At 45.0% G+C, this 22016-nt stretch overlaps 1 protein-coding gene across 1 annotated transcript in view; it reads left to right on the forward strand.

The window, feature by feature from the left end:
* Positions 1–22016, forward strand: part of PRDM6 (PR/SET domain 6) — a 72218-nt gene that overhangs the window by 3356 nt on the left and 46846 nt on the right. The window contains exon 3 of the mRNA XM_015280835.4: positions 5887–6194. Within this exon, the coding sequence (XP_015136321.2) occupies positions 5887–6194 (308 nt within the window). The remainder of the gene's footprint in view (positions 1–5886; positions 6195–22016) is intronic.

Here is a 22016-nt window from a genome sequence, read left to right on the forward strand (position 1 = left end):
CGCTCCGGGCATCCCCTTCCCCCGCTTCCCCCGCGTGTGACCCCCCCCTCCCCGCTCCGCACAGGGGAACCTCCCCCTCTCCGGCCCCGAGATACCCCCGCGGACGGCGGACGTACGGCCTCGCTGCGGTACCCGCGGGCACAGCGCGGCGTGGGGGGCGAGTCCGACCGGGGAGCCGCGGGCGAAGCGTCAGCGTGGAAACGCGTTGAACTGCACGCGTGTTTAAGGAGCGAATACAGCGCTGGTTAGGGCCCTGCAGCCTCGGCTCGCAGGGGGCCGTGTTAAAACCCCTATAACACGGCTAGCGGACGGGCACCGCTTTCCTCCCAGCTCCGAGGTCGGAAGGACGTTTGCCGGCGGGGGTTGGGGGTGAGGAGCGGCCGGGAGAGGACGGGCGGCCGCTGCGGGACTGCTGGCCGTGCCGGCACGCACCGGCGTGGCCCGGCAGCGAACGCGCCGTGCGGAGCGCGGGCGTCACCCGCACCAGCGGTCCCATTCCGTGTCGGGGTGAAAGGGTGTAGGGCGAAGCCGTTCGGCGCCAGGGCTGTTGGGATGTTTTCTTCAGGCTGCCGGTAACCTGTACGATTTAGCTGTTTTACATCATTAGTTACCCAGCACCCTTAAATATAGCAGATAGCCGTATATTAGATTGAGGTTAGGGAAGGTGGTGACTGTTTATTTAGGGTGATAAAATGGTCCATCAGCAGTAATCTCCATCGATATGTGCCACCAGGAGATGAAGGATGAGGGGACAAGCCACAATTAATTGCCCTATAGTTTTGTAGGAGAGAGTGGAGCCGGTGCGGACTGAACTTCGATCTCCTCTCCCAGAACCTATTCATCATCTCTACATTGTATATGGGGGTCTCTCAGGGGCAGGGGGTGGCAAGGTTTATCTACACACAATATTCTCCTACCTTCCTCATACCTGACACGGAAATTTAATTCATTCAAACGCTCAATCGAAGGCAGAGAAAAACAAGCCCTCCTCCCCAGCCAGCCCCCCCCACCCGCCTCTCCGAAGGCAGAACGGCCCCAAAGGCGCTCTGCCGGCTCCCCCTCGCCCCGGGGCGCGCAGGAGCCCCCAACCCCGCGGCGGAGCTCGGGCCGAGCGGCGGCTCCGCTCCGGAGCGGCAGCGCGGTGGCCGCGCCGTGTGGTCGGGAAGCGGCAGCCCTCGGGATGGAGCACCGTCCCGGGAGGGCGCTTCGCCGGTCGGGCTCGAGGCGGTAGCGGGGACGGGCGGCGGAGCCGGCGGGGGGGGGGGGGGGGGGTCGCGGCGTCGCCGCGGCGGAGCCGTTCGGGGCTCGCCGGAGGGTGAAGCGCGGCCCCGGGGCGGCAGGACCCGCTCGTAGCCCGTGCAAAGCGGCTCCCGAGAAAGGGATCCGAAAGGGACGGGATGTCCGAGTTGGGTACCCCGAAGGGAAGGGCGAAGGCTCGGCTCGCGTCAGGCAGGCTCAGAACACGTGCGAAACCGCGACTAATTTCCCTTTGCAACGGTAACAAGAGATTACTGCCAGCTCGCAGGGAGGAAACTGAGGCACAGAGGGGCGTGATCTGCAGGAAAGCGGCGGCCGTCAGGGGATGGGGGGTCCGGCCTCGCCCTGCCACCCTCCTCACGGCTGGGTACCCGGGCCCGGCCAAGGACGCAGTGCTGGCGGCGGTGATTTATGCTCACGAGGAGCAGCACGGTGTGAAACGACGGCCACTTGCGCTGGAATACCTGTGTGCTCGCAGTGAGTTATGAAGCAGGGGGTCAGAGGCCGTTCTTCTTTAAATACCAGCAAACTGCAGGTATCCAGCGTAACTGCACCTTTGAAGCGTGTTATTGCCGAGGAGAAAATGTATTTCTTCCATTTATTGTTACAGCTGGTTTGCTGGTTCGAGCGCTGTGTTGGGCTCTATCTTGTTCTGGCCAAAGCTTTCTCCTCCCGGGTCTCCTTTAAGATATGCTCTAGCAGGGCTACTTAGGGTACGAGAATGTTTAGAATTATATCCGGGGGGCAACAGTCTGTCCTTTCCCCTTTGCTTGGCTCCGGCACTTGTAAGTGTACTCATGCAGTTATGGTGCTGGCACTACACTGTGCTCATTTTTATGGAGCCAAATAAACGATAACATGCTGCACTCTACCCAGAAGAGCCATACCGAACAGCTCCACTAGGAAATCTTTTTATTATTATTATTATTATTATTTATTTTATTTTATTTTTCTTTTTCCTTGCCTCTTCCTTGCCTCAATCCTCCTATCCGTAGGCCAGGAAGGTATACAGTAAGGAACCGATGTCCTTCCATAGAGCCTGGCTGCACTCGGGCCTGCAGTAGTGCATCCCCAGTGACCTTCTATCAGGGGACGCTGTGCTCTGACTGCAGTCCTCCTCACTTTTTCCACTCTCAGCAAATCCCCCGATTTTCTCCCACTTCTCGCTTCATTCCTCGATCTGGGGCTTGACTGTGTATCTCTATTAGCCAGCAGAGTGCAGCCCTCGGATGAGGCCTGTGCTCACACTGCGCTGCGTGGCACTCCAGTGCAGAGCTCACGTGTCCCACCCCGTCCCCCCAGGTGAGCTTTCTACACACGTAGATCTTGTCCTCCAGTTTGCAGACTCTTGCAGCGGTCACAGCTCTTTCTGTCTCAAAAAAAAAACAGCCCAGCCCCCCCCCCCCCCCCTTTTTTTTTTTCCATGTGTGCATGTTGTATTACATGCTATGTTGTCTTACTTGCACGGCTGATACTCTGCGAGGATGTGGGCAAGACCAAGTCTGGTCCTATAAAAGTCTTCCTTCCGTTGTCCCAGGAGGCAAAGAAGTCCATGCGCTGGGGTTCTGCAAGCAGGCTGCCTTCAGATGGGTGGTGTGGCACTACAGAAAGTGCATCTGCATCACAGCCTTCCGTGCATCGTTAGGCAAGGCATGGAGAAGAGGTGCACTGGCTTTATACTGAAGGCAAAGCAAACTTGAACCTTGCAGGGCTCCCAGTCCACGTAATACTTAATTTTTAATTACTACTTTTGAAAATTAAATTAAAAGTGGATCTGTATCAAGCGTGCAGCTTAGAAGAAATTCAGTGCTTAAAGGCAGACTCCCTCCCTCTCATAAAACAAGCCACAGGCCAAAGCAGTCTGAGAAGATGTCCCATTTTCCAAACCTTCAGCTTTGGCAGGACAGAGGGAAAGGAGCACAGCAGGAGATAAGATACTGCAGCTGCCAAGCATTAAGACGTTACCAGTGTTTTTGGACAGCAGAAAATAAATAGCACTATGTGTGACTTTCTGCAAGGGTAAATGACAGTGACATGGAGTCTGTTTACGCTTCTCTTTGATTTCTTAATCTCCTCTCACTTAAGATGTGGAAATAAAATGCTTTATCTGCTCATACTGTCAGAAGGAAGTGAAGAAATCCTCATTGTGGGCAGTTACTACAAGTCGTGTGCCTGAAATAATTTGCATGTCTGGAAGTAGGATGCAGGGAAATGACACCAAAGTGGCCTGAATGGAGTCATGAGGAGGCCTTTGCATGTCCAGTGTCTATTGCTACAGGGACACAGTGATGCTGAGGCAGCCCCTGGTAACTGGGCATCAGGAAGGAGAATTATGTGTGTAAAGATGGCCACGAGGCATGGGCAGACTGGATTGAAGGGCCTGCCCTGGGTGCTGATCAACGTCATGGTTAGGCATCCTCCCAGTAAGCCCTCACTTCTTCAGCCCCATATTTTCACTCTAACTTGCACGGTAAGATGCAAGATTTATTTAAAGTGTGCTCAGATGCCGGTCCGTTTTGTTGTTTTTTCCTATGCGGGATCTCTTCCTGCGTGTTCCGGCTGTGATAAATCGTGGTGTCTACCTTTGAGATCTTTGGAAATGCCCAAAACACGGGGCTGCTTGGTCACGGCTTTCTGAGAAGGAAAGAAAGATGTGGTGCTGATTCTTTCATTTCCAAACTAGCTGTGGAAACAACTCCGAGCCCCCAGCACCTGCGTGCTGCCTTTTATCCATCGAGCCTAGGGATGGCTGTAGGAATACTGGCTGCATAGCAATCTTCTCTCAGGACTTGCCAGAAACTTTTCCCCAGGATCCTGCAAACTTCACCCCCCCCCCCACCACCTCTAGCTGGTGTGGCCAAGCATGCAACCCATGCTGCAGCGGTGGCTTAACCCCACAGAAGGGTCTCTTGCAGCAGGGTGTCTCCTTAACAAACAGCTCCGAGCACCGTGCAGAGGTGTGTTTGGCTCAGGCTGCTGTCCTGCAGGGCTACAACTGGTACTGCACTTCTCAACTGTGCTCCTGTGGGCTGCAGCGTGCAGAGCTTCCGTGGAGCACAGACCTGTGCCCCTCTGAAGGACTCACAGGAAGGCATAGCAGACCCTCAGAAAATGAGCCTCCACGTGCAGCTCCCCAGTACTGCTGCAGTTCTGAACTCAGTGGTTTTTTTTTGTGCGGCGTAATGTAAAAGAGGTGGCTGGGAAATAGGGCTTAGGAAGCCTGTCTAAAATTTGAGAGCATAAGGAGAGGCTGTGTTTTGAACACACAGCTCTCATAGCTCTCCGTCAGCTTTTACTGAGCAGAGGAAGGTTCCATGTGATGGCTGTGCAGGGAGGAGGCCTGCCCAGCTCAGGTGTGCCCACCGTGGGGTGAGGCACAGCCGTGTTGCTCTTGCTGGGAGCTGGAGCTGTGGCCACTGCCATCAGCCAGCACAGGGCCTGCAGCTAAGAGCATCCATTCCTACAGCAAGTACTGTGCTGCACTTGTGTAAGGATGGGTGTAAGCAGTGTGAAATTATTAGAGAAAAGACACAGGGACTGCTCCAGGAGTACTGCAGTATAGTTGCTGTTTCCCCTGCTTATTTGTATTTCTGGGACAAATTTGTACGAAAACTTTTCCAGTGATACAGAATTGAAATGTAGAGAGCAACCTATTTCAATAGGTTTGTTGTTGTGTTAACTCAGCTCACCTCTAGAGGAATGGTTTTCCTGAGCATGAAACGTTTTCCTGGAAGTGGTGCATTCACGGCATGCTCAGCAGCGTGCAACGGAAAGAATTCACCAAAATTTCCTTTGCTCGGAAAAGAAAAATCACGATCGGATCTTCCCAGAATAGAGCAACATCATCCATCAGTCACAGCAGCCAGGGAAATTAACGCTTCTGTAGAAATGATCTTTCTTCTTCAGAGCTGCTCACCGAGCCAGCTGTGCTGCTCATAGCCTCAGCTGCGTGGAGCCCCAGAACCATTAGCGTTGGAAAAGACCTCCAGGATCACCTTGTCCAGCCATCCACGTACTGCCTAAACTGCCCACTAACCCACATCCCTCTGCATGCAGCAGGCAAAGACCCTGGCGCTCCAGGCCAAACCCATTTTCCATACCTGTGCTAGAGATGCTATTTGCTACAACCTATGAATTTTGAGATTAGATGTGGTCATGAGGAAGCAGATGTCTGCACACACTCCCATTTGCCATCCACGAGGTCCTGTTTGTTTTCTGAACACACACGCATTCAGACGTCCCCTCTGTACAAACTGGAGCGAACGTTCTACAGGAAGGGTGACATTAAATCCGGCTCCAATTAAACAAGGCAGATGGAGGGCACTCGTCAGGCGTTACTGTTGGTGAATGTCTGGCTGAAACGCACAGGGGTGGCTCACACTGTGGTGGTAACACTTTTTGTTACCCAGAAAGTAAAACTGGAACGTTGTGTCACCGGAAACGAGCCCTGCCAGGCCTGTGAACGTACTGGGTGTGCAGGATGCACGCTGGGCCCTCCTTCGGGGTTGCTCGTGAAGGGCCTGGCCAAGTGGGGCACGGCCACCGCAGCACGCCAAGGGGGCACAGGGCGACGTGGGCCGCGGGGTGGGCCTCGGCAGCGCCGTGCTAACAGCTTCCCTCTGCCCCCAGGGTGCGACATGTGTGCCGACAACCGCAACGGCGAGTGCCCCATGCACGGCCCGCTGCACTCCCTGAGGCGCCTGGTGGGCACCAGCAGCGCGGCCGCGGCCGCCCCGCCGCCCGAGATCCCCGAGTGGCTGCGGGACCTTCCGCGTGAGGTCTGCCTCTGCACCAGCACCGTGCCCGGCCTGGCCTACGGCATCTGCGCCGCGCAGCGCATCCAGCAGGGCACCTGGATCGGGCCCTTCCAGGGCGTCCTGCTGCTGCCGGAGAAGGTCCAAGCGGGAGCCGTCAGGAACACTCAGCACCTCTGGGAAGTAAGTCGCTGCCTTTGTTCCTTGTAGAGCTGGCTGTTCGGGAACAGACGTTGAGTGTAATTGTAGTTTTGTGGAGTGAAAGCAGAAGGAAGAAGATCAGCAGTGTAAGTCAGCTAACCCAGAGGGTTTGGAAGTGCAGCCAAAAAGCCTTGACTTGCCGAGGGCACCCAGAAAGCCATGGGCACCTCAGAGCTCCATGGCACACCTGACAGAGCCGGCCGGGCCAGGTGCTGTAGCACAGAGCACAGAGCTATAGCCGGGGGGTTGCAGCACACGGCAGTTCTGGTATTCTGATCTGAGGGGCAGGAGCTGAAGGAGCTGCCAGGCTGCTGTCCCGGCCATATGCATCACCTGGGTGTGTGGGTGAGGACACGTGCTGTGCCCCAGTGCAGCCTGCGGGCAGTGCATGGAGCTGCTGCACCTCCAGGCATGGCTGCTTTGCTCACAGCTCAGCCCTCCTGCAGCCCTGCGCTGGCCACAGGTTCCCCTAGAGATGCTTCTGACACTTGCGTGTGTTTCTGTTTGTCACCATCTTAGAGAGAGAAACGGCGATAACTGCTGTGTTCAGGCTGTGGTGGATTGGTTTGTTTCATGATGAACGCTAAGTAATCTGCTGTGGCTTGGCAGAAGAGCTCATACGCCCTTCATTGTGTTCCTTTGACCACAGAGGGACACACGTGGCCTTTACTGGTCATGGCCATGCACAGTGTGTCCCCTGGAGTGCTGGATTCCCGTGCTGAGGTGTAGTTTGTACGTGGATGCTGACAATGTCTTACGGTTAACTTAGAAAAACGGGACGATACTTTGCACACAAGCCTCACAGGTAATAGGGAACCAGTGCAGTCCTCGTGTGTATCCATACTTCTAAGAGCAGCCTCTTGTCTACCTGGCCTTTTGCCGTCAATTCTTTGCTTTTTCCTGGCAGGAGTTATTTCTTACTTAAGTCCTCCGTAGCCACAGTAGCTCACCGTCAGAGCAACTGCCACAAAGAGGCAGTAGGAGTGTGCCCGTACGCCTACAGGTGGTGTTTACCCGCTTAGACCAAATGAGAACCTTCAGGAAATCAGGGCACGTGCGTGCTGGTGTGGCACTTGACAAGAAATCCGCAAAGAAAGCAGGAGCCCTTTTATTGTCTTCAGTAGATGCAAGTGGAAGGGAATGGATTCTCAAAAGACCTTTCACACTGTGAAGCTGATATGCTTTGTGTAGTACTCATTCACGGAAAACCTGTGTGTATTCAGATGGTCAGTTCTTTGGGGCTGACAACCATCTCTTTTCATCCTTCTGTTCTGTTCTCCATACTACCTGGCATACATGACCCGTTTCCATTAGCTGGAACTCCTATGAAATTCCTGTGCAGATGAATAGTAACAGCACATCAGAGGTTTGCCTCGAAGTATTTGCTCAAATGAGTCACTGTGGCAAAAGAGAATGTTTCACATTGGAGTGTAAAAGACCTGTCCCGGTGCACACCTCAAGGTACTCCATGAAATACACCATGGCTTGAAATCGTTGGGAGTTTCTTTGCTGCTTTCTGTAGAGATGGTATTCCTCTGCTATATCGGGTATTGATAATTGGGCTTAAATCTGCTTCCGGCAAAGCCTGATTATTACGACGAGAGCATTATAAGATATGTTGTCAATCTTTATAATGACTCTGAAGTTTTATTAAGCTGGTTTAAGCTACTTCTTTAGTTACGAGAATGCTAAATAATAAAACAAACTTGCCAGATCATTGGCTTACGTGAGCTATTGAAATTTAGCGAAATAAATGGAGTTAGAGAATTGTACATTAATTTTAACTATTAACATTATCCATTAAGAATTAGATTAACTCCGTATGAAGCAATTTTATGCAAGTTACAAATGTTGGTGGTTTTTTTTTTTTTGTTTGTTTGTTTGTTTTTTATGGGCAAAAATCGTCTGGTTTCAGGTTAACCTAAAAATTATTGAAAGCAATCAAGGAAGGAGTTGGGATGGGGTGTGGGATGTGTCTTGTGGGGAATCACCAAAAGCAGAGAAGGAAAAGATCTCAAGAAAAAATAAGATATCCAGATTCGGGCCACCAGTGAGTGTCAGCTGAGTTTTTGCATGGGTTTGGTCTTCTGTTCTTAACAGACAACACAGATTTCCTGCTGGCTAGCAAAAAATGAGTGTGTGTGTGTATTTTAAGTGATTTATCTTCAAAATAAGAATTCAATTTAGTTTTTTTAGAGGGGAAGTATCATAGGCAGCTCACGGTCTCAGATTGTTTCTGCTAATGCCAAAAATTGTTAGCAAAGAATAACATACCCCAAGCATTAGCTAAACATAAAGCTTTGGCCATTTCTTATTTATTTTGACTTTCAATTCAGTATGTTTTATCTATCGGAGAACTAATGTTTAATAAAGAAAAAACATAGTTAAATAAAGTCAGCAGAAAGTGTGTGGGGGTTTACAAAGCTGAACTATGAAAATAAATAAAAGCAATAGAAAAGTATGCATTTGAGTAGTCTGTATTCTTTTAGTCTATATGGCATAGGAGCGTGGATTAAGTCACTGGAAGTGCTAAGGGAGTTTCTTACTGTTGCCCCTCTTTAAGCTGTGACTGTAGTAAATTCTGCTCCACGAATCTGTTCAAGATGGCTACGAATACCAGTATGCCTACGGATCTGTTACTCAGCATTAGGTCTTGATGGGCCCCGTGGAGATAAATGATCTTTCTTAGTCTTGTAAACGCCTTTCTAATATATTTTTCTTTGTCGCTGCGTTTCAAAGTAAAGTTGATACGTATTTGTTTTCATTTACAGCTCTGTTTTCAGTGCACCCCAGATAAATAGAATCACGAAGACTTTCAAATATAGTCACCAATCTGGTGGCTTTTTCTTTTCTTTTCTTCTCTTTTCTTTTTTCCCAGTTCTCTTTGTTGTGGGAAACATCAAGAAAACATTGCATTTGATGTATAGTTCAACACTATGGAAATATGCTTTAGTCTGTCTGCACAAGTGTTCCCACCACGCACTCAGTGTTTGCTTTGTATGTAATCCATATCGCATAATGTACAGAGACTCAGAGTGAATTACATACCATTCCATTACCTCACAAAAGGCCTTGACACCTATGGGTGTTCATGGGAAATTATAGAGTCTTCTAGCAATCAGCCAAGATGACTTTTTATAACTTACAAAAAGATCTGCCCTTCGGAAAGCCAAAAATATTAGTCATTTTTAGTCGTAGCTCTTTTTTTCCCCTTTGGCCCACTTCTATCCAACCCAGAGCTGTGCTTGTATTTTATAAAAATACAATAAACTCTGATTTGTTTAAAACAAAAACAGGGCTGGGTGTATTAAGTAAACACTCTCTTTGGTAATACAGATATTTATTCCAGCACTGCTTGATAATATTTTGGATTTTTTTTTTTTCATTTCGAAGTAATGAGAACAATCCTTTTGTTATTGCAAAGAAAACAGAGACTTTCTCAGCAATTAGGTCCTACTGATGAGAATGAGATAATTTTCCCCTAATGTGTTTTCTAATAAAGAATTGAAAAGGCAAACTTGATTCCAACATATATGAAAACATTATCTCAGTTATTAATGTGTCCTTATTCCCTGGAGATAAATTAATCTAGTTGCGCATGGTTTCCCCTTTCTGTTTAACATCAAAATTTAATAAGAGTAGACTTAAGGAATGTATATGATATACACTTAACATTCTAATAGAATAAAATGCAAGGCTTAAAAGGCACATGCATTTTAGGACCCAAAGTTTTTCAGGCTCAGATCTTTAAACTGTGAGTTCTGGAAACAGTGAAATCATAAATGGAGTTTCCCCCTGCGAATACAGCTTAAGGGAAAAAAGTTTTACTGACAGACGTATCAAAGAATGGAATCTTACCGTTTCCTTGCCTTAATTTGCCCAATAAACAGTTTGCTGTCTTTCTTGTTCTTCTGTTTGCTAGAGATGAAATAGTCTTTTCCTTGGAATAGCCTAACAGTATCAGATACATTATTTTACATCATTTTAACTTGACTTGATTACAATTTTTTTTAAATAAATTATTATTTTTTAATTTGCTTTTTTTTTTTTTTTTTTCCCCCCCAGTAATGTGCAAAATAGACATACAGTGTGATGTTCATTGGTGCACATGTCACATGTCATGTTAATAAAGTACTGGCTGGGAACTTAGCAGCCTTCCTGTGCCTCGACTGAAGTCAAAGAAATCACTGCCTTTGGCTACACCCAGACCTGCAGTGTGCATTTTGCTGGGACGAGGGCTGGCCAGAGCCCATATGGTGACACCTTCCACTTCTGTCCAAATTAATCTGCAGAGAGAATCCCTACCTTTCCAATGGAGAACTCATTCCAGTTACGTTGATAGATTTGTATTTAAATTCTCAAGGCTGTAGTTTTGGGCTAAATTCACTGCTACAGCAAAGCACTAGGGGATAGAATTATGTGCATGCCATAGTTCTATTATAAAGTGAAAATTATGTTTCTCAGTAATCCATCATCTACTATTCTAGACTGCTTGTCAGCCCTGTTTCAAATATGTCATGTTCATGAAATTCAAATAATTCTGGCTTAAAAAAAAACTTGCTGATACTACTATTATATCTTAAATTATGCGGATTAACAGCTGGTGCCATTCTCTTGATGTTTTGTTTTGCCTTTCTGTGGCGCTCAAGCCTTGCATCTATTTTCTGTTACAAAATCACAATAATTTTTACATTTACGTGGATTTTGAATTCACATTCTGCCTACTGGAAATGTCCCCAGTGTTTTATTCAGTACCTTACTGAGCCGAATGTTGTTAGAGCATGTTCAGCATAACAGCTTCCTTTCATTTGTATGCCTTAGAAGAAAATCACACTAAGTTGCTCTAAAGCAACTTGCCCACCTTAATATTTCTGTATCAGTTAGTATCACGTATTTCCATTTTTTGGGGGTAGTTATACAGAGTAAATCTAAAGTTATTTTGATCGCAAATACAAAAGCTAATTCATGTTTGATAATTCTTGTTCTTATGAAAACTAAGCTAAAACCTTTCTCCTTTAGAAACACTGCATGCTTGATAATATACCTTATCTTTATATAACTCAGTATCTTCAATATATTTATTCCATGTAAACAAGTGTTTGTTGTATGCCAGAGCAAATAAGTATTCTTAAGAGCATACTCAAGAAAAAAAAAAACTCATTTGGTTTCCTATTTAATGAAGGAAAGCGTGGAATGAAATTTGGTGGGCAGTTGCATACTGTCCCAGAACCTCAGCCCTGTTACAGATAATGAAAATTCTGAGGGCAGCACCAAGTGTATGCATGGACAAAGTAGTACTGGGACAAATAACAGCAGCAAATCCCATGATCCAAACTGCAAGACTGTGCAGCGGCTGTCTGCTTTTCCATAGCATATACTGTCACCTTGGCAGTTATGTTATGTAATGCACGTAAGTGCTGACAACAGAACACAAATAAATATAAAAGCTCAGTCCTGACTTTAGATGACCGCTTTCTGTCTCGTCCAAAAGTGATCCGATCACCCAAATTCTGGAAGCATTTTGATTTCCTTTCCGTCTCCTTCTCACTGTTACAAAGTGCAATTTCCATTGTTGCATAAAATCTACCTTTATAAGGCAAGAAATTACTCTTAATTTACAATAACATTAGCAGTAAATTATTTCTACTGACTTTTGATTGAATGTGGGTGAAAAACTCAATGTTTTAATGAGATATACAGATACCCAAAAATATACTGCATATTGCAGTATATATGTGTCAGAGATGGATTTGATGAGCCAAAACTGCATCCGGTGCTTTTCCGCATGGAGATGATGCTCAGTATTTCTCAGAACTGCCTCAGTCACTTCTTCATACGTTCCATTTCCCCAGTTTGCATGTCACTGAACATGCGCTGACTTTAAAATGCAGACTTCTAAGTGTCTTCTTAACATAAAAACTGTAAAATTCAGCCTAGCATGTACTTTCCTCCTATGCGTTTTGCACCTTTTTCAGATAAGTTACAGAATTCCATTATCCAAATTGTTACACATGTGTGACAGAGGTTGACCTTTAGTCATGTCAATCCTTTTTGTGTAGGCCTCAGGCTCCAGCCTAATGGCTCAAAGCCTGATTTACTCACTGTAATAAGGGCAGGAGGTCGAGCAATTGTCAGCTTGCCTGCTCGTACTCGTCTCAGAGCCTGGTTGAAGGCTGTTAACACAAAGCTTTTCAAAGTGAATTTACAACCACCACCACTGACAGAGGCCAATCAGTACACCATAAATGTCAGGTTAGTGAGATTGAGCAGTAAGTAAAGTACTGGCAGCCCACTATTGGCTGAAATCAATTGCTTAAGGTTTACCGAGAATAGCAATCTGTGCATAAGTACATTTCTGGAACTCGTTTAAGCATGGAGTGCAAGCTTGAGTGCAGATTAGGGAGAATTACCCCCCCAGTAATAGCTGTGGCACCGAGCTCTTCATTTTTTATTCTTCTGCTCTAATGGTGCCCGTATTTATGTGATTAATGATCAAAAAGTTGTTGGACCTGCTTCTGAATTAAAGAAACAAGATTATTTCATGCACAGGGGAAAAGAAATTAGAAGAAAGGTAGAATGGCGTGCTGTCTTATCTGGGCAAGGAGGACTAGGAATTTATTAACTGTACGGGTTCACTGGTACTGGACTGTTCCAGGGCAGGCTTGTTCACAAGGAAACAGTGGCCCTCTGATGTTATTCTGCTACTGAGAACTATCACAGAATTCACTAATGAGTGATTACGTACTTGATGGTCTGAATATCCATGAGATGTAGTTACCCGCAAGACTGGATGTTTTTATCATTTTGTGTAGTGACAGCTTGGACAACAATTCATTTGGCTTTGAAAGCATCAGCATTAAAATGTAGGAATCCATTAAAACGCTGTATGCCAGGATTTATAAATTAGGCAATTTCCTTGATTATTGCAATCATTTACAAAATTGATTATCCCAGTGTGGTATAGGCAGATTTCAGCAGTGATCATTGACAACAGGCATGTCCTCTAATATCTATACTCATTGTTCTCTAAAAGAAAAGCCACTCCACTGCTACGTTATTCTCCATCTCAAGGTCAATTATGCATTGCAAGAAGTCTACTAGCGTAGAAGATCACACATCTTTAAAGGAAAACTACATCAGCTCTTTATAGATGGCAGTGATACCTTGAAAGTGGTTTCTGTGTTGATTTTTCTTCCCCCATTGTTTGTAATTTGCTTGCTGATGGTCAGGACTTTCATTTGAATCTGTAGTGCGTATTCTCTTTGTGATCCATTATTGAAAGGTAAATAATTTTGGCAAATTGCAGCTGTAAATATTTATTTGATTGAAGATTTAAAAGTCGATACTGTGTTTTATTTGTTGCATCTTAAGGTTCTAATTAACCAATAGATATAGTGTATAGTAACTTCATTTGGGTCAATTATTTCTGCAAGACATTATAAAGACATTGTGTCACAAAGCAAATACGCTCCAGAAGTTTTCCTATATTAAAACGAATACAGCAGAACCACAAAGTGCTGTCTGCCAACCACAAAACGACAGCTCTTTCTACCTGCGTGAAAGTGAGCAATAGGCACACCGTGAAAACCTCCAAATGCTGAAGCTCAAAATGCTGGTGAATAGAGAAGGTTGATCTTGTGATTGTACGTGTGTTTCAGCTGTAGCCACAGTGAGCTAATTTGTGCCAGGCCTCATGCAGATCGTAAGCTTCCAGGACTAGTATCCCGCGGTTGTTAATCAGCCCTTGCTTGGACAAGATAGCCATTGATGCTGTCAGGAACTTTGATTTAATGGGGTCTTCAGGCATGAGTGAATAACACAGTATCATTTTGATCACAGTTCTTAAATCATTTTTTTTTTGTTCCAAGATAGGCCTACCATTCTTTCAGAAGCACAGAGCCATCCGCATGTTTGTCTGCTACCGTACACGCAACAACAGTAGTGCACAGTTAGCTTAAAGGTGCCACTGAATGAATGTTTTAATTTGACTTAAGAATAGTATTTCGCTGTGAAGAAAGAAAGGATTGCACTGCTAATAACTATATACTACTATGTTTTATTTAGGTGAATAAATATTAGCATCAAATAATACGTATTTTTTGTACCTTGTAGGAAATCTGTTACTCATACATTTATTGTTTATACTGTATTGCATGGATATTTCATGGATTTATCGAGGTGTACATAAACTATTCAACATCTTAGCAGCAATTCGGCCTGGTGCATTTTGCATAAGCAAGTAAATTTAGTCATTTCAGATCATTTCTGGAGATGTTTTGCTTTCATCCATGGAACTACCAGGTTGAGAAAAGTGATTTTACCAGGAGTACGAAAACTCCTGCTGATACAGATGCCTCAGGAAGGCTCTGTTCTTCACGTCATACACCTGAAAGAGAACCCTGTGTTTGGAAGTGAAAGAATGTTCAGCATTCGTTACAATCCTAACAACAGTAAGAGTAGTAGCAGTAATAATGAAAACAACAACAATATTCCTAGATTAATTAAAGTGTCGTGTATAAAGCAAATGAAGTATGCGAAGGTAGGATTCATGGCTGTTACCTAGGCTAATCTTCCACTTGTGTAAAGATCAGTGCTTTTTAAAAAATTGTTTATTTCCTTTCCTTCCTGCCCAGTGTCATGTCAGCAATCACTGTGGAGGGCGAGGAATTAGCTTTTGTCAAGCTATCAAGAGAAATTTAATAGCAGGAGGGTTTGGTGGCTGATGTTGTATTTAGCACACGATCTTACAGAAAGTTGCAACTGAAAACAAGAAAAAAAAAGGAAAACAAGAAAACCAACAAAACACAAAAAAACCCAACCTTCTCTTTTCAATATTCTCTTCTATTTCTATTTCAAGTTGTCTTGAGTTCTGTCCCCACTTCTGTTGCTCCAGTAAAAGCAGATGAATCAGATCCCCAGTTCAGAAATCCCCAGTCCAGATCCCCAACTCAGAAAAATGAGTTGGACTTCCATCGTTGTGTTTTGCTGTTGTTTATTTGTCAGTTTTTGGAAGGTTGGCCGCTATTCAGTCACATCTTCATTTCCGATTGGAATTGTGCAGTTTTATTGGGCTGCAGATATTTCCTTGGCTTTGTGTAACTCATTTTGTTGTGACCAGCAAGACTGCAGCAAGAGCTGTGGACGCAGACATTTATTCACCTTCAATGTGGCAAACAACAGAAGATGCCTACTCATAGAATCATAGAATGATAGAATCACAGAATGGCCTGGGTTGAAAAGGACCACAATGATCATTGAGTTTCAACCCCCTGCTATGTGCAGGGTCACCAACCACCAGACCAGGCTGCCCAGAGCCACATCCAGCCTGGCCTTGAATGCCTCCAGGGATGGGGCATCCACAGCCTCCTTGGACAACCTGTTCCAGTGCGTCACCACCCTCTGGGTGGAAAACTTCTTCCTGTAATATCCAACCTAAACCTCCCCTGTCTCAGTTTAAAACCTCTCCCTCCTTGTCCTATCCACCCTCAACTCTAAGTTATATGCACACTTAATGTGTGATAATGTTTCTCAAAGCAGTGACGAGCAGTGGAGTGGGCTGTGATACTAGTCAGCTAAATGTAGGTCTGTCCAGTTGCAATAAAGGTAAAGCTTGTCTTGGCTGTTCTTACATGTCTTAATTTTGAATTCAGAAACGTGTGGTTTTTGAGGCCATCGTAGGTTGTCTCTGCGTTGCTGGGGTCTGCTCTCCAATTTTAGCACAATATCACAGGTGTTTCTGAAGTGGCATTAAAAAAGGAAAGAAAAAGGCATTCTTTGCTTGTGGATAGATTACAGTGTCTAGCTGAGGCTACTGAAGCTTTCCTGTAGCATCTGTTTCCAACACCTTCATCCAGTGAATGCTAAACTTGTTGCTCCAGGGAGATGCCATTGTCTGTAGCATACTGCTTTAGGTGGCCCAACAGAGATCACCTACTGCTTGTAAGCCTTGGCTCTGTAATATCTGAGTAAATTCTGTGCTGAGTTTTTAGAATCATAGAATCACTACGTTTGGAAAAGACCTCTAAGATCATGCAGTCCAACCATCCACCTACCAGCACCATTTCCCACTGAACCATATCCCTCACTGCAACATCTAAATGTTTCTTGAGCACCTCCAGGGTCGGTGACTCCACCACCTCCTTGGGCAAGTGGTGAAAAGACCAAAAGAGAAATTGTCTTTTCAGAGCAAACAATCTGAGAAGGATTTGACATTTCATGGCAAAGTATTTTATTTTTTTTAATTATTTGATTCCATGACGTAAGACCATTCTCCATTTCAGAGTAGGAAAACTGTTGGATAGCTTGGTTGGGAGCCTCTAGATGGCATACATTGGTAAAATTCAAGACAAAAATACTAACATTTAATTATTTTTTTCTTTCTTTTTTTTTAACTAGAGCAGAAATATAAGGAGAATACTTAATCAAAAGGGATACGTCATAGGAAAAAAGGTTGTCTTTTTAATGAGATTATTATTTTCATGGAAAAAAATGTGGAGGTTGCAGGTTAGTAAATTACCTTTTAAAACTAAAATGCACACCAGTCCAAGACCTCAGCTGTGCTTTCAGCGTATGTTCTCGTTCCCAGCTTTCCGTGCTCCCAGTCCTGCAGACTGGCTGGCTCTGCCATTTCAGCACAGAGAAGTGCTTACTGAGAAACTAGAGGTCTCGTTTTTGTGTTGTGACCAAAGCTTTTCACTGGGCTGGACTACTCCTGCTTTTCATGGCCGAACGCAGAAGAATTTAGTTTGCTGTCAACCTTCAAGCGTATTTAAAGGTCAGAAAAAGAGTATAGGCAGCTTAGCTTCTAACGCAATTGCAATAAGCACCAAAGTGAAGATGAGCATTGGTATTTCCTTAGACCACACATTAATAATCACTAAGATCTTAAGGAAAAAAAAAAAAACAACGGTACAGTATTGATGTTCAGATCTTTGCATCAAAGTTTTCTGACTTGAATTTCGTTCTCTTTCCTCTTCTGACAAAACCACAATCCCAGTGTTGCACCTGGGAGAAGGGGCAGCCTTTTAAGAATATTAATTTTACTTCCCTTGTTTGTGCAGAACGGTGTCCACTGCATCCCCTGCCCAGACGTCTGGTGAATTTCTAGCAGCAAGAGTTCTCCAGCAGCAAGCATGTGGCCTGTGCTCAGGGCTGTCTTAGCCATACAGTATAGCATTAGAGGAGGTTATGCATCTGAGCCTGGGTGGGCTCAGACAGTAACTCTGGCTAAACAGCCATTTGACCTTGGGGTCTGCCATTCCCAACAAAAGATGGCTGTGGGTCAGGCTGAGGTCTACAGCCTCCCTTTCCTCCAGCAACCGCATTTGTCTGTCTCTTTTCTTAACCTTTGTGTTTTTTTGTTTATTTAATCAAATGTTAATTTTTATGCCCTAATTACCCAAAAGTGATGTATCCCAGAGGCATTAGTGTTGCAGGATTTTAACCTCATCATGTGAAGCAGAATTTTCCCTTACTTTCGTGTACGTTTTCAATGTTTGTTGCCAAGCCAAATCAGTTGGTGTCTTTTCAGAGATATAACAACTGTCTCGTTGGATCACTTTAAGGATTTAGTTGGGTCTTCATAGCTTAATAGAAGCTTCATAGCTTTGGAGCTTCTATTTCTTCCATTTCTTACCTGAAATCTCACACATCCTTTGACTGTACGTTATGCTGTTCACTCCTGCTCTGCAGCCTGCATGTCACAGTGACCGTGTTTCTGAGCAGAAATAGCTAGCAGTACCTCTCAGGACTCAGTCAATCACAGCCTGAATAATGCCAATAGTGGCCAAAGAGGTATGAGCAATGCCTTCTGCCCTCTCCATAGCTGAGTAGCACACAGCTTCCATACCACTTCCACACCAGCTACTTGTGGGTGAAAAATTCAGGAAAAAAGCCCCTTTCTCTGTCACATTTGGCCTTCACGTTATCTGTTTTAAGGGATGTCAAGCATCAAGCATTTAAACTTACTGCTGTGCCCACGAAGAAAATTGCTGGCTACACTAATAGTTAAACCAGGGCAATTGCATTTCCTGGCAATAATTTATGCACAGATCCAACCTAGTGAAGTTACAGACCACCATGGTGTTCTTTTCACTCTTTTATTTTTATTTTTATTTTTTTTACCTTTTCTCACTGCTGTTTAATAGCAATATCATTTTTAATTATTTTTTACTCATGTTACTGAAGTGAAAATCTTACATTAAAATACTTCTTTTGTGTGTGATTTTTTTAAAAGCATTTGCATTTGTCTATTAATTTCTACAAAGGAGACAAACATTCTGGCTTTTGCTTTTTGTGTAGGAGGTGACTTAATTTATGTGAGCATTAGCAGTAAGCTTGCTGTTGAGGTCATTCATCTCCAGTTCTATCTGTATTTCTATATAGAGTGTGAAAACAGTTTCTTTCACAGGGAAGGCTGGACTGAGCATACATTCTTTATATTTGGTAGGTAATTCAATTCCTTTATTTAGATGTGGTTACAGACAGCCATCGAAGCTTGATGTTTGTTTGGTAGATCTCTAAAAGTATTAGTACTGAGAAATTTCTGTGTAGGAAAGACTTAGTTGTGAAGCACCCAAGAATCAGACTGGCATAGACTGAAAGTCTGAATTTCTCCCTCCTTCACTGTCTTTGATGGTGAAAACATAGAAATAAGAGAGCTATATAGATCTGCTGCTTCTCCTCAGCAAATTCGTGTATCCATGGAGCTGAAAAAGCAGAACTTGAGATCATAGGGAAAAGTGGGGCATCAGTCAGAGGCAGGCTGCTAAAACAATGTATTTGAAGAAGATGATGGAGAGCAAGATAGCAAGGCAATAAAGTGCCAATTAATTTGGAGAAGGAGCCTGGACTCTCTCAGGCAGTGGCTCTTGCAGAAGATTACTGTCTCTTTTCTCTTTGTTCTCAGAGATTACAGGTAATTTCAGTGCTCTCTCATAAGCCGGGCTACATTTGTCTCATGAGCGTTGGAGTGCTGACCACTTTCTGAGCTGCCTTTCTGAAGGCGAGCTGTGGATATCCCACAGAAAGTCAAAGCAAACCACGAAGAAGTGGCAGTACTCAGGATTAGCTGTTTTCCTCCTGCCTTCTCCTGGTTTTGTGCTCTGGGTTTTTCTCACTCTCTCATTGATCCGTGTAAACATTTTACCTAGTTTTAGGTAACAAAACTTCCAAGGACTCCATAAGATATCTTGTGAACATTTCTGAGCATGAAAAGCTATTCCTGGAGGTCTTCTGTCTGAGAGATTATTTAGCATTGCAGTAGGAAATATCATACCACAGTAAGGATGGACCATGGTCAGGCACAAATGGGCACAATCTGGCTATCTCTCTGGGCTAAGTTGATCAGATATAAGACTGAACTGGGCTGTCAGCCTTGTGGGAGCACGTCTGCTAATGCATTGTCATTCCTTAGTCCTAGTGAGATTAGCTGGACGGTGCCCAGCCAGTGTTTGTTGTGATGGAAGTTGAGATGGATCTCAGTGCCCTCCGACATAGCTTTATCCTGTGCTGGCCAGGAAAACTGCACATCACTATTTGACCAACAGCTTCCTGAATTTTCTGAAGACTTAAAGATGAGATGGTCTTTCACTTACTTCAGCTGTAGGAAGTTTAGTCTAACTGTGATAATGACAGGGCTTCTTACTGGTTCCAGGTAAGCCCTAAGCAGACGGTGCAATTACAAGTACTGAGTGAGGTCTCATATTTTTATAATAGGGCAGCTTTGCACATATATACCAGCTGAGACAGTTTCATAATTTCTTATTATTTTCTGACATGAAAAATCCTAGTAACTTCGCTATTTAAACAGGCAAAGTCCCTCTCTTGTGTTCACGACAGCAATAAATATTTCACATGGAGACCTGCGTGCTGTCAGCTCACCCAACACTGTAACCCCATGATCCTGAGCTTTACTCCATTCATGGAGGGTGTTCCAGTATCAGAACCTGATGTGAGATTGCAGGCTTGTGTCACAGTCCAGCGAGGAGCAGCAGAAACAGATTAGGTGAGCAGCAGTTTTTGGAGCTGTCTGATGCTCTGAACCTCACAATGTGATACCAGCACATGAAGTATTGAAAAATCATATACCTGCATGTATTTTTTACTGGCACGTATGTATTTCATTCACATATGTTTCATGGTGATTGCACTTGCAAATGAATTGAAAGACAACAAGGTTACTCCCCATCCTGGCAAAACAAAATGGTAGAAACTTCAAAGACTGCAGATATTTTAAATGTGTGTGTCAGTCCCTTTCTTACAGTCTCCATCCCAGAGGAGCCTGTTGGAAAGGCACCAGGGGGAAGGAGAGAGACCTTCTCCTTGTTCATGGGTACAGGAGCATGTCTTTGAGCTCTCCAGAGAACACTGTGGCTTTCACCTCCCCAGCAAAAGGGTTATGGCAGGTGTAAGTTGTTAAAAATGGGTAGTATCGTGTCACTGAAATATCTTCGAAGAGTTGCACTGTGTCTGGAGACCTCAACCAGAGAACTGTGGGAAAACCCAGGAGGGGACGAGGTGGCTGTGAAGGCAGTCAGTTTCTGGAAGAACACCATTGGATGGAGCTTAATGGGGCTTAATGTACTCTGTTAATTAAAGGAAAGCTTGGCAGCTGACTTGACTTCTTTGTGCGCATACTTACGTATAGAAAAAAATGGCAGATGACCGGCCTTGCTTTCCAACGGGTTTGGAAGGGTTAGACAAAATTCCACGGCTAGAAGCTGAAATTAAACAAAACGCGTTTCAAAGAAGAAAACGACAACGTTTTGTAGCAGCTGAATGTAAGAATATCTCACTAGAAGAGGCAGGTGCCATGCTTTGACTCTCTGAAACCTTGCTGTGTGGGCCTTTCAGAGCTCTGTTGCTGTTGGCTGGGCGAGCAGAGCCTTTGCCGTCACAACCTGTGCAGCTCTGAGCCTTTGCTTTACCTCCTAGGCCGCTGAAGAGGAGAGCAAGACTGCTGCATCTCCCTGTCTGTGCTCTGCCTGAGTAGTACAACCCTATCTCACTGTGTTTGCCTTCAGTGAGGTGGTTACTGGGGATTTCTTCCCTCAGTTGGCCAAGTGCACCCCGCTTTCTCTTTGCCTTTTAGTGAGGCCTGGGACTGCCTACAGAGGTTGGGCCAGTGATGGCGGTTTGAGGTGTTGTGAGAAAAGCCACCTTTTGTTGCACTGCTAGCGTATCTGTGCTCTGTGCTGGCTGCCATTCACCTCTGCAGGTTTGTCGTGGTCTCTGCAGCTTCACATGGGGCTGACTCATCAGTTCTTGCTTTAGCGAGCCCCCACCATTATGAGGGCAGCTGATACCCACGGCACACCAGTCCTCTCCCTTTTGTGCATTTCCTTGGATGAAATTTAATGGCCTATGAAGTGTAGTCTGGAGTGGACAATAAAAGGATCACTCCTGGCTTTAAAATCCATGAAGCTATGAAGCCAACCAGGAAAAGTTACAGTGCCTGTGTAAACCTTATCAAAATGGAGCTCTGCTCAGTCTCCTAAGTAAGAGTTTCTGTGCTTATAAATTCCTCTCAGCCTCCTTTTCTGACAGAGTGCAGCACATCAGAGGAATTGTCTGATAAAGATGGGGAGAGGGGAGAGGGATTATTATAAAAGCCAGCCATGTGGCTTCTGCCCGGAAGTCTGCATATTTCCCTTACACATGAATTGGCACATACAGACTGCAGCTTAACCCGGTGCTCCGCAGAAATAATCATGTGGAAGTATGAGCAACAGTAGCTCTCAATTTTCATGCAGCGATCCTATTGCGACAACACCGAATGCAGCCGTACACCACAACCCCCACAGC

The sequence above is a fragment of the Gallus gallus genome, chromosome Z, assembly GCF_016699485.2.
Source record: "Gallus gallus isolate bGalGal1 chromosome Z, bGalGal1.mat.broiler.GRCg7b, whole genome shotgun sequence".
In the NCBI taxonomy this organism is placed as follows: Eukaryota; Metazoa; Chordata; class Aves; order Galliformes; family Phasianidae; genus Gallus; species Gallus gallus.